Source organism: Triticum aestivum, chromosome 7D (genome assembly GCF_018294505.1).
Source record: "Triticum aestivum cultivar Chinese Spring chromosome 7D, IWGSC CS RefSeq v2.1, whole genome shotgun sequence".
Classification (NCBI taxonomy): domain Eukaryota; kingdom Viridiplantae; phylum Streptophyta; class Magnoliopsida; order Poales; family Poaceae; genus Triticum; species Triticum aestivum.
In genome coordinates, this window is record NC_057814.1 from 498,274,330 (window position 1) to 498,287,310 (window position 12,981).

Sequence of the window (12,981 nt, forward strand, 5' to 3'; positions counted from 1 at the left end):
GTCGAACTGGGGTGAATCGGTGGAGGAGGACGAGGGGTGCGATGACCCGGACAAGGATGAGTTATTGGTGCAGTTCCACCGCTCCGATGATGAGTAGTTTTATTATCTTCGGTTTAGTTCAAGTAGTAGTTCAAAGTACTAGTAGTAGTAGTAATAACTTGATGAATGTAGTAGTTCAAATTAGTTGAAGTAGTAGTTGAATTATGTTTAGAACTATGTTTAATTATGTTGAAATGAAGTAGTAGTTGAATTTGCTATGTTTGAATTACATGTGTGAAATGAAGTACTAGTTTTTTTTTTGAATTGAAATGAAGTACTAGTTGAAGTATAGGAAAAGTGTGCACCAAATACGCAACTCTCCCCCGTCTCCCCGTAAAAAAAAACTCACTCTCTCGGTCTCTCTTCCCCGAAGCCGTCATGGCTTCCGCTGCCCCCTGCCCTCCGGCCGCCGGCACCACCGTCACCAGAGCCAGCAACAGCAAGCCACCGACCGCCGGATCACACGCCAACCTCCTCCCCGCTTCTCCCTCCCCCGCGTCCCGTCTTCACCTCCCCCGCCTGCCCCCGCCACCTCCCCTCTCGTGCGACAACCACGCCCCCGTCCCCGCCACCACCTCCACCGTCTCCAGGAACCCCACCACCGCCACCCTCTACCCGTCCGATGACTCCCTCGCCGCCATGTCTCCGCGCGAGCAGACTGCCCTTCTCTCGCGGCAGCGCCACTGGCGCCGCGCCCACGACCTGTTCGACCGCGTGCGCGCGCTCCCAGGCTACGCGCCCAACCCTGTCCACTACAGCGTGCTCCTCCGCCACCTTGCCCGCGCGCGCCGGTGGTCCGAGCTCCGCCGCGTCTGGCTCATGATGTCCCGGGAAGACGCCATCCCGCCCTCCAATCCAGCTTACGCCTCGCTCGCCGATGCCCTCGCCAAGGCCGGTTCGGCACAGGAATCCCTCCTGCTTCTCCTGCACATGCGCGCACTGGGTGTTGCCCCCGACGAGATATCCATGAACACCTTCGTCCGTATCCTCAAGAACAGTGGCCGCTACTCGGACGCACTCGTCCTTTTCAATAACTGGTGCATTGGCAGGTTCGATGTTGAATTTCTTCATCTTGAATACAGAGCGGTTGATTTGCACGGGCCAATGCAATTCTTGATAGACGACGTGTTTCATGGTAAACTTGATTCTGCTGGTGCATTGGGCATTCAGAAAGTTCCTTGGAAGCCAAAGCTTGTGGAAACTTATAACACGATGATTGATCTTTATGGAAAGGCCGGGAGGCACAAGAATGCGATGGACATGTTTGTGGACATGCTGGCTTATCAGGTTATGCCAGACATATGTACGTTCAATACAATGATCTATGGATTTGGGTCATGTGGCAGCGTCAAGGAAGCAGAGGCGCTGCTAGCTAACATGGTCGTCAGGGGGATCACTCCAGATATTAGGACATATAATGTGATGATGATGCTGTTTGCGTCAATGGGGGATGCGGAGGGAGTTTTGAAATACTACCATCAAATTGGGAGGATCGGGTTATGCGCTGATGCTGTGAGCTATAGGATTGTGCTACAGGTGCTATGTGAGAGGAAGTTGGTGCGTGAAGCAGAAGATGTGATAGAAGGAATTATCAAGTCTGGCACTAGCATCCATGAACAGTCCATGCCAGTTGTCATGAAGATGTATATTGATCAGGGATTGCTTGATAAGGCAAATGCATTCTTTGAAAGGCATTGCAGAGGCGAGGAGGTTTCATCCAAGAATTTTGCTGCCATCATGGATGCATTTGCAGATAGGTGTCTTTGGGAAGAAGCCGAGCATATTTTCCACTGTGATAGAGGGATTGGGGGCAAGAGGGAGATAGTGGAATATAATGTGATGGTCAAGGCTTATGGTTTGGCAAGAAAATATGATAGAGTCATTTCTCTACTTGAAAACATGAAGGGCTCTGGCATCTCACCAGATGAGTGCACTTACAATTCCTTAATTCAGATGTTTTCTGCCGGTGGATTTCCACACAGAGCTAAGAAGCTCTTGCATAAAATGAAGGACACAGGATTTAAACCGGTGTGTGAGACATACTCTGCTGTTATGAGAGCTTATTCTCTCAATTCCTTGGCATCTGAAGCTATAGATCTGTACAGTGAAATGAAGGCCTCAGGTGTCGAACCAAATGTGGTTGTTTATGGTTTGCTGATTAATATGTTTGTGGAGACAGGACAAGTGGAGAAGGCACTGCACTATAGCAACTTGATGGAAGAATCTGGAATCACTCCAAACCATATTGTCTTAACTTCGGTTATCAAGGCCTACAGCAAGATCAATTGCTGGAAGGAAGCGCAGGATTTGTATACAAGGATGAGGAACATGGATGGTGGCCCTGATATCATTGCCTCGAATACCATGCTAAACCTGTATGCAAAACTTGGGATGGTCATTGAGGCTAAGGCAATCTTTGACAATTTGAGGAGAAATTATCAGGGGGATGATGTTTCATACATTATTATGATATTTCTCTACAAGAACATGGGCTTGCTTAACGAGTCTATTAAGATTGCTCATGAATTAGATAATTCAGGCTTACTATCTGACTGTGCTGCATATAATGCTGTTATGGCATGTTATGTGGCCAAGGGCAACTTGAGAGAATGTGCAGAGCTGGTGCAAAAAATGGTGGAAAATAACATCTTTCCAGATGCGTCAACCTTTCAGATGATATTTTCTGCAGTGAATAAAATTAATATTTCATCAGAGGAAGTTTTGCAGTTAGAATCAGCATACAGTGATGGCAGGAGTTCTGCCAAGCATGCTATACTTGCATTCTTGTTTTCCATGGCCGGCATGCATGCTGCTGCATTAAATATCTGTGAGCAACTTTCAAGGCCTGAGTTGACAATTGATCCATGTGCATACAATGTTGCCTTCAAGGTGTATGCTTCCTGTGGAGAGGTGGATAAAGCTTTCAGTTTGTTCATGCGGATGCATGCTTTAGGGCTAAAACCGGACACTGTTACTTGCATCGATTTGTCAACTTGTTATGGGATATCTGGAATGTCAGAAGGCATGAGAAGGATAAGTGGTCTTCTTGCATACAGAAACAGTGAGTTTAGTAAGTCTTTACATAAAGCACTGGTTTCCTATAGAGAAACTGGAAGCAATGATCTTGCTGCTCAGTTAGTCACAAATGGGATGTTAAGATAGTTCACCTCGTGTGACCTGGTAAGCTCACAAGGTGATGATGACTTTGTTGTGGTAATGTAATTGATTATTGGAGGTGACACATATTTGCTTCAAGATATAAAAAAGAAGGGGATCAGAAATATTAATGAGATTGACGATTGGAGTTAAGGGTCGGGCATGCCCATGGCTGATGGCTCCATGCTAAGTGTGGACAACTGCCGCATGGAAGCTGCAGTTCTGTGGATGAAGGCATTCTCAAGTCCATCCGTGTGGTAACTGACGTCATAGAGTCTCTTGTGAAGAGAGTGATTGTGGCCGAGTCTGAAACTGCTGACGAGAAAGGAATGTGAGGATTAGGTTGGAAGAGATCAGGAGGAAGACCACACAGGTTGAGTCCATGTCGGTGACAGTCGAGGAGATGGAGAAATTTGCAGTGGGTACAAATGGTATGCTGAATGAAATCTCATAGGGTTGAAGATATGGGGCTGGAGACCACACGACAGAGGCAGCGCACTGCTGAAAATGAGCAGGAGCTTAATCGTGTGAAGAATGACTTTGACTCGCTCGGAACTTATGTGAGCACACTCGTTAGTGTCAGAGAAAATCTTCTTCCATCGGAGAAGTAATTTGAGACAATGGAGAAGATTTTTGACAGGTACTTTCACAAGTCTCATGTTGTTTCTAGTAATTACATCCTGTCTGAATGTATTGCGATGGGTTCATTTTCCTTGCAAAACTCTTATAAGAAAATGGCAGATGAAGGAAGAGTAGAAATAGTTCATTTCAACCTCCCAATTTTGAACAAAGCAGCAGCACTAACCATTCATTGCATAAATTCTGGCTTGCATGTTATAATGTGCTTCTATTGTCGCATGATACTTTGACGCATCAGTTTGGTAGACTAGTAATTACCATGATTACCATCTTAATATATTCAATCAGCTATGCATCGAACTAGTTTAACACGGCCAGCATTAGTGTCTTTGAGATGTAAAACAAAAATAGTCTTAGCATATGATGCTAATGTTCTTCTGGGTTTCATCTCCATAAGAGTGGCTGAGTTTTGATGTTGGCTCACCAAGACTATCACAACCCTCCTTTACCCGGGCTTGGGACCGGCTATGTTGAGACAACATAGGCGGAGTTACCATGAGTTGGTTTCGAGAACTTATGGGCTTCAGCTCTAGCCTATCCCCAACTTGTTTGGGACTAAAGGCTTTGTTGTTGTTGTAGTATATGATGCTAATGCTGTGTTAGTACATATATTTGATTTTCTGTTGGCAGTTCCAGTTTATTTTTTACTAAATGGGCCCTATCTTTTCTATGGACTTTAGGGCACACAACCATATAGTCTATTATAATTAGCACTTGTATATATTGCAACCATCGGTTAAAACAGTCAATACTCTTCTATCACTTGACATCTGATGGAGGCTGTTGCCATATAATTTTTTTTAAGTAGATTCAAATTCAATGCACCGCTCTCCTAAATGCAGCAGTTTTATGCTTCAATCATGTCCCTACTATTTTTTGATATTTGTAGTGGTCAACAAGATGCAGATAGACTTGGGTAAGTCTAGAAGTCTGATTTTCTGCTGGTCTGCCTTTGCACAGAAAGAAGCGGAGGTCCAGAAGGACTAACCAGCTCGAGACTGAGAAAGCACAGAAAGAAGTCGAGGTCCAGAAGGCGATGGAGGAAAACGTGAGGCTACGTGCCATGGTCGACAAGAAGGACGCTCAGCTCCAGGAGATGAGCGAGCAGTGCAAGTTCATGGATTTGAACCATCCAAACTTGTGGAAGACAGACACACCAGATAAGAAACCTGCACTTGTCCAACTGATGTCACTTACAGTTATATTGCCGCGGCAGCGGAAAATACATATATCCCTGGATGTCCCGAATAACCGATGGTGATACAATGTTTCGGGGTCTGTGATTCCTGGTGCGAAACCAAATCGTGAACTGTTGTTATCTTAGACGTGGTGTGTCGTAATCGCAACCCTGACATACATTTGTTGTACCTTGAGTGTGTAAAGGCTGGGCGCATTTGCCCGGTTGGTTTCGTAAGTCCATAGAGACGACACAGCACTTTGGGGGATGCTTTGTTTGAACTTTGCTGTTGCATTATCTGGTAGTGGAACCTGTAGAAATGTACTCCCCCGTCCCATAATATAAGACGTTTTTGCAAGCTGCAAAAACGATTATGTTATGGGATGGAGGGAGTAAGTCGTAGCTGCATTCATCCTTCCGACCTGAACGATATAATTCAGCTGCTGTTTTACTGTTGGCGCCGTTAAAAATAACCGAAATGTTTTGCATATATAGATAGATCGGTGCATATTCGCTTCAACTCTCTTTAGCTCGTCTTTCCGTAGCTGTGCCTCCACGCAATGTTTCACCTGTTGGGTTGGAGTTAAGCAGGTTGAATCCAGCACTCCTTTGTGCTTTAAGATTGGTGTGACGCTGGATGTGTGATACACAGATGACATCCATATATGACTGAACATTTGCTGAGCTGTTTTCACATCCATATATGACAAAACATTTGCTGAGCTGTTTTCGCATCCATATATGACAAAACATTTGCTGAGCTGTTTTCACACTTTCTGTTGCAAAACTTTAGTTCAATGTTGATAATAATGTAGAAATTGTTTGCTATACATCTAACGGATGATTTTGTGTACCCATCTGTTTCATCTATTTATTAACACCTACGTTACCAAATCAATGCCATTAGATTCGTCACCGAATATATCTTCATGTCTAAATATACAATTATTGTTACAAATTCTTATAATTTAGTGAAACTTTATAAAATTTGGCTTAGAACAAAGTTAATATACGGAGCAAAAAAGGAAGGGAGTGTTAGTCTTCCAGTTTTTGCATAGAAAAAACGTGCACGATAGGCCTAGCGGGCCCCACCTGTCAGAGGGTCTACAGCGCGGATCACGACCCCCCAGACACCGAATTGAATGTGCCAAAACCAAAGCAACAAACCCGAGGAAAAAAGAAATGGAAAATCCAACGCGGCAAGGTATGACGACGCCGGCCGCCATGTCACTAGAGGCCGTGGACCTCGTGGCACGGGCAGCAACTCTCTCAGCCAACTCCCTCTGCTCCTCCTACTAGTAGCCACACCACGTCCACCCCCCGGAAAAACCCACGCGCCCAAGACCAGCAGCAGCACCACCTCCTCCCTCCGTCCTCCTGATCCGATCTGACTGAGCCGGCCATGGCGGTTAGGGTTTGGGTCTCCGCCATCCTCCTCGCCTTCCTCCTCGCCGCCTCCCCCTTCGCCCAAGGTAACCACGCGTCCCGTTCGTTCCCTTTTCGGTCTCCGCCGCCCAGATCCGCTCCTCCCTCTCGCTCTCTCGGGAATTCCGCGGCGGGGTGGCGCTAGATCCGCCGGCTGCGCGCCGATCTGGAGCTAACGATGGAGCCGATCATGCTCTGATGGGGTTGGGGATGCGCCGGAGCTGTCTGGTATTTGGAGCGGGCGGGCTAGATCGGTCCGCTCGCCGGGGTCTAGCGCGCGGCGTAGGCGCGGCGCGGCGGAGTGCGCTGCTGGGTGCGGCCGGCTGAGACCCGAGAGCGGTTTGGTTGGTGCGGGGTTTGGGGGCGAAATTTGAACGAGGACGCTATTTTGAGCGAGCATGTATGCTATGCTCTATCTGTGGTTGCATGCTGCGGCAGTGAATCTTCGTGGGAATTTAGTAGCAGCTTCTGAAATGTTCCGTGTTCTCCATACTTTATGGTTAGCAATTCAGCGGTGGATTGATATGATGGTTTCTCGGTTCTAATTTTTACCATAGTGAAATGCCGTAGCTGTGTTGGCCGTTGTTGACGGGCAAATAAATTGGTCCCAGCAAGCAGTTTGAAATTTGCAATCTATTTTACTCTTTTTTGAATAGGAGATCAAACTTAGTAGCATGAGTGCTCTCACGTGGTGTTCTGTTTTTAGCAAGCAAGGCTTCCAATTGATGCTCCATGTCATTTTCCTTCCATGTGTCATCTAAGACTGATTGATATGTTTCTTCTGTTCCCACAGTTGCCAGAGCTCAGTCTGAGGAAGATGCTGCTATGCAAGAAGTTGTTGATGGGGCTGATCTAGGATATGTGGGTGATGATACTCCGGTTTCCAGTGAAGAGCCTTTAAGCCCTGCTCCTGGTGTGGAGACTGTTTGCGTCTTCCCCAAAAATGCTGGGAAAAGTAAGTTCTATTGTGCAATTTTGTTAAGCCTCGTCTTTCATGATCAGTCATAAGAATTATATCACCATCTCTAATCAACTGGAATTATGTATCTTGATATTAAATATGATATGACCATGTATGTTTGCCACTCATTTTACTTTCAGAAGATCATAAACTTGTTACTTTTATTGAGCTGAAAAAATTCCATGAATATCTGTGGAGTATTGTATGTATTTACTATTTGCATACTAAAATATGAAATTCTAGAGCAACCATTTATATATGTTGAAAATTTGTATCCCATCTTTCCTGAGTTCAGTAATCAATAGTATGTCCATCTTTTTATTTGGTTGCAGTTGTACCAGCGGGTGAAGAAACTGAGCTGTTGGTTGGCCTGCAAAATGAGGGTAAATAATGCTCTTTCTTCCAGCTTACATTTCTTTTCTCTAGCACCTACAATTACTATGCTTGGACTGTGGTGTGCTTGTGACAGCTACTTAGTGGAAGTTCTGTTTCTTCTATGCACATGAGTGCTTCCAGATGTTTTCACTTTATATGTCTAATAATAACCTAACTGCAAATTCACCTACATTTGGTTGGTATGCAATGTATGAGATTGTTTGAGTAGTTCAGTACTTAAGTTCTCTGTCATCCTAGCTTGTATGTTTCTATGATGCTACCCTTATGTAAACCGCATGCTTTTGATAGAATCGCAGTTTCTTTGCACTGAATATATTATTACCATGGTAGTTCCTGTTGACCGGCCTCACACTAGTATACTGTGTTTACAGGTGAATCAACTTTGAATGTTGTTGCTGTCCATTCAACCCTACACCTTCCTTATGATCATAAAATGTATGGACAAAACCTTACAGTTCAGGTGAGGAAACATATGATTTTGTTGCTTGTTGAATTATGTTCTATGCCATCTGAAGTAACTGAAACACTCACTTGTCAATTATGGACCATCTTAGCTGTCCTACCCGGTCATTATTTACTTAATTCTGATTGCCCGAGAACTTGTTTTTACCTTTGGAAAACTGAGAAATAATTATAGTCCTGAATTGGATGGATGGGACCCCTAGTGGAGTAGGTGTAGGGTGTGTGTGAAGTGGAAGGAGCTACTTACTGGCCACCATGTGTGCAGGTGGTAGCAATGGTTGTAGAAATATTTAGATCCTACTATGATCTGGCAATCTCATTTCTGAAACTATTAACATGACATTGTTTGAGTGTGTGGACATAAAGTGATTGCCACTTGTTTATACTTTACTGAGCCAAGCACGTTTTTAAACAGTCAAACCCATACTTTTGGAAGATTTCATGTCTTCTTTCTTGCAGAGTTTCTACAATGCATCAGTTCCTGTCTCTGTGCAAGCAACCTTTCCCTATACATTTGCCGTGAGCAAATTCTTGCAGGTTTCAATTCTCAACCTTACTATTTTCTTTTACCTTTGGAAGAACTAAAGACTGAAGGTGCCTCTCATAAAAAGAGAAGATGCTCATTTCTTACTTCTAGAAGGTCTGATGCTTGTGTCCTTGCAGCCTGGAGCATATGATCTTGTTGGTTACATTGTGTACGAGATTGATCAGCACCCTTATCAGAACGTCTTCTACAACGGCACCATTGAGGTTGTTGAGGTCGGAGGGTTACTGAGTGTTGAATCTGTGTTCCTTATTACCCTTGGAATTGCACTTCTTGGTCTCCTAGGATTGTGGGCTTATGGTCAAGTGCAACAGCTCTCGAAGGTAATCCTCTTTTTGACAGTGATATGCTATGCTGATCTAGTGAACTGAGCTCTGAGATTCTGTATACATTGGCATTCTCCTCCACTTATTTCTGTTTCCTTTGTGCATTAGTTTTCTTTTTCTTTTGGAAATATGAGATGTCCATTGTGGAACCATCTGAACAGCTAATCCCGGCTGATTTAGGTCCCTAATACCCTGTAGCTGATTTAGCAGGATCGCATGCTTTGAGATGCATAGTTGTTATTTAGCACTCATCTTAGGGCTGTGTATTTATTCTATGCTTGTTTATGTGCTGTAGAAAACAAAGAAAGGCCCCAAGGTGGAACTCGGAACTGGAACAACTGATGCCAACATGGACGAGTGGCTGGAGGTAATCATTCCACCTCCACCAATATATCTTTGTTCAGCTGAGTCTGGTGCCGAAGCTTATCGATATGACATCAATCTGTTCTGCCTTGCAGGGTACCGCGTTTGCAAAGGACAAAGCCAAGAAAAACAAATAGATTCGAGGTTGCTGGGCCTAGCTAGACATTTCAGGATCTAGAATGAGACAAATCGAGGGTAGCCCTTCACAAGTAACCTGGATAGATGAGAGAGCGGAGGTGTTTGAACTAGTCTCGTGGCTGCACATCTTGTTGACACCATTTTCGACCTTGCTGTGTACTTTACAGATAGTTTTCCTTGAAACACAATTTTGTTGAAGGTATATGTTATCTATGGGATTTCTGATCTTATTTGATCTTAGAGCTGCGTGGTTTCACATACACTTACCGTTATGGCATTAGCATTTCTTCGGTTTGGAGGTCAGCGTACTGGTTTTCATATGATCATCTTCTCATTCTTATAAAACAGTATTGGCCAGCTGGCTTAGATTTCTTCATAGTTTGAGGTCTGCCCTTGCTCCAAGAGATTTGCAACGGCTGTGTACCTTGTTTAATGAATATTAATATTTCATCCTCGACAAGTCTTCAGCAAACTAATATTAAGCGTTTACTATTTCGAACGTGGATTTAATGCAATCTTTTTAATGCGCCGCCCCAGACTGAACCGTGAGCGAGCTCAGACTACAATGTGTGTTATATTAAGGTAAGACTACCCACAGTGGGAGTAACATAGGTAGTAACATCACGCATATCTAGGTTAAATAGATGATGTGGCATGCAAGAAAGAGATGAAAGTGGTAACATAGCTAGTTACTACTAGTATGAGTAACATCACACATATTAAGACAAGATGTGTCTACAACCTAATAAATAAAGTGTTCCATGTTACCACACATATGTTACTCCCCACTATAGAGGTAGTAACATAGACTAGTAACATGGGCATGTTACTATCTATGTTACTATCCATTGTGGCTAGTCTAACGCACATCAGCGTATTTCCTACACTGCAGGACCACATAAATCTGCCTCTCGTTTCATCATCGTGCGATTATGTCATTAACGGCAGCTCCACCAAACCGCCTCTAAATGTCCGGTGTCCGGACACCGCTGCCATCCAATGCAGCGACTTGAATTCCTGCAAATCGGCACCAAACCGAGGGAGATTTTCAAGCGTCCGGGCCTCCCCCTCCTGCTTTGTATCCGCTCCGATGCTGCCATCCCTCGTTTGTCTGCCACCCAGGTACAGTCTGCCCCCCATCCACGATTTGCCCCTGCAGATGTTATCCATGGCGGACAGACACCATGCGCGACAATTGTTTGGCCAAATGCCATAGTCAAATTGTTGACATTTGTTCCCCTATTTCGGTCCTTTGGTTTATAGGGTAGGAAAATCATAGGAATAGGAAAGTCATAGAAAATGAGATGACATGTATCTCAAATCACATGAGTAGGAATAGGAAAGGAGATGCCCTTTGATTCACATCATGGGATTTTGTCCATTGAGACTAGAATAATGTTTATTTTCCTATGAAATGTGGAGGATAGAAAGAATTCCTCCATAGGAATAGAATTCCATTCATACAAACCAAAGGGCTCTAAAGGAAATTTTCCTATAAAAATCCTATCTTATGAAATTCCTACAAGATTCCTCTAAACCAAAGTTGGCTTTGAAGGAAACACGATGGATTCATGCACATAGTACTTCTACAATAACTTAATGGATTCGTTTTGGATGAGGATGAGTATGAGGATGAAGCGGCGATGATGAGAGCGGTCCTTGCAGACGCGGACCATGCGGAGGAACATGTTCTCAATTTCAAGGGACCAATCAAGAGATATCGAGTGTTGAACCGGAATAGGGCATGGGGGCATTTGATGCTGATGGACGACTACTTTGTCCCCGATACCCTATTCACGGACCATTCTTGTCGGCGCTTTCAAATGCAGAAAAATGTTTTTGATCGCCTCTACAATGGTGTTTGAGTTTATGATGATTACTTATCTTGAAGAAGGACGTCATTGGAACCATTGGCTTCTATGGTTACCAGAAGTGCACGACTGCATTGAGGATGCTTGCCTATGGCATGGCCGCAGATTCGTGGGACGAGTACCTCCGGATATATGAAAGCACATGTGGAGATGCCATGGTCAGGTTTGCTACTACGATGGTCAAGGTGTTTGGATCACAGTACTTGAGAGAACAAACTGTTGTAGACGCTGAAAGGCTCATGACACTCTGGGAGGCAAGATGGTGGCCAGGTAGGCTAGGATCCCTTGATTGCATGTAATGAAAATTGAAGAAATGCCCATATGTTAAATAGGGGGAATATCTAGGTCATGTTAAGAAGCCTAACATCATTTTTGAAGTAGTTGCATCACAAGACCTCTGGATTTGACACTCTTTCTTTGGCATGCCCGGGTCTCACAATGACATCAACGTGCCGTAGCCGTCTCCATTGTTTTCTAGGTTGAATGCGGGACAAAGTCCTCCGTGCAACTATACTCTCAATGGTCATGACTACAATATGAGCTACTATCTGGTTGATGGTATCTATCCTCTGCGGGCAACCTTCTCAAGACCATCTGTGAGCCAAGTACTCAGAAATAGCTCAGTTTGCCCAAAGACAAGAAGCTATAAAGGATGCGGAGGGCATTTGGTGCTACAAGCCCGTTTTGCATTTGTTTGTGGACCCGCTAAACAATGAGAGTCATAAACATTATGGGAGGTGATGACTTACTGTGTGATCATGCACAATATGATTGTGGAGAACGAGGGTGAAGGAGTTGACAGAGGTCTGGAATTTGAGCACACCGATTCTATCCAACTTCTAGAGAAGAATCCGACAACGTTTCAATATTTATCCAAATGCATCAACGGATTCGACATCGAGTAACTCATGAGCAGCTTCAGAATGATCTGGTTAAGCATCTGTGGACACTTAAAAGAGAGAACTAGAATATATGTGAAAATTGAATTCAAGTTTGAACTATTTTATTTGAAAACTTAATATGTTTGGATCGCAATATTTGTATTTGAACTATTGTTGCATATGAATATTTGCACTACTTGAAGCATTTATGCTATATATCTGTAATTATTTTAAGTGTTGCCGACATAGGAAAATGAAAACAGGGATGGATGTTTGGTGCACAGGGTTGCATGGCTGGCTCATGTATCGATGGACGTTTAGTGTGTCCATTTAGCGTACGTAGATGAAGATTCCCTAAGTATATTATACATATGCAATTGTACTTGGTATATTATGTTTGTAAATAAATGACAAATGGTGTCCTAAGAAACATGCAGTTCAACTTCTCACATGGAGACACCCTTGTTTACATCAATTATAGTGTATGGTTTATTTATTTTGCGTCGATTTGTCCTTCCTCCAATTTCCCAACACAATCCTCTCCCCCATTTCCCCTTCCATCCCTTGTTTTTATCACCTTGAAAATCACCCCAACCGCGTTGT

General features: G+C 43.9%; 2 protein-coding genes across 2 annotated transcripts; both read left to right on the top strand.

Moving 5' to 3' along the window:
• Positions 1 to 351: 351 nt before the first annotated feature.
• On the top strand, positions 352 to 5,308 carry LOC123170031 (pentatricopeptide repeat-containing protein At1g73710). Its single transcript, XM_044587876.1, has 2 exons — positions 352 to 3,835; positions 4,795 to 5,308. Exon 1 carries the CDS (start codon positions 418 to 420, stop codon positions 3,199 to 3,201), a length of 2,784 nt encoding a protein of 927 aa, XP_044443811.1. The 5' UTR covers positions 352 to 417; the 3' UTR covers positions 3,202 to 3,835; positions 4,795 to 5,308.
• A 903-nt stretch (positions 5,309 to 6,211) lies between these two features.
• LOC123170032 (translocon-associated protein subunit alpha) lies at positions 6,212 to 9,866 on the top strand. The gene is made up of 8 exons (XM_044587878.1): positions 6,212 to 6,483; positions 7,230 to 7,391; positions 7,730 to 7,780; positions 8,165 to 8,253; positions 8,715 to 8,792; positions 8,919 to 9,122; positions 9,421 to 9,492; positions 9,584 to 9,866. The coding sequence occupies exons 1-8, from the start codon at positions 6,414 to 6,416 to the stop codon at positions 9,623 to 9,625; spliced, it is 768 nt and encodes a 255-aa protein (XP_044443813.1). The 5' UTR covers positions 6,212 to 6,413; the 3' UTR covers positions 9,626 to 9,866.
• The last annotated feature ends 3,115 nt before the right edge of the window (positions 9,867 to 12,981 follow it).

Coding starts and splice junctions, on each gene's coding strand:
- LOC123170031 (XM_044587876.1), top strand. CDS start 418: ATGGCTTCCGCTGCCCCCTGCCCTCCGGCCGCCGGCACCACCGTCACC.
- LOC123170032 (XM_044587878.1), top strand. CDS start 6,414: ATGGCGGTTAGGGTTTGGGTCTCCGCCATCCTCCTCGCCTTCCTCCTC. Junction 8,793..8,918: donor CCGTGAGCAAATTCTTGCAG/GTTTCAATTCTC, acceptor GTGTCCTTGCAG/CCTGGAGCATATGATCTTGT. Junction 9,493..9,583: donor ACATGGACGAGTGGCTGGAG/GTAATCATTCCA, acceptor TCTGCCTTGCAG/GGTACCGCGTTTGCAAAGGA.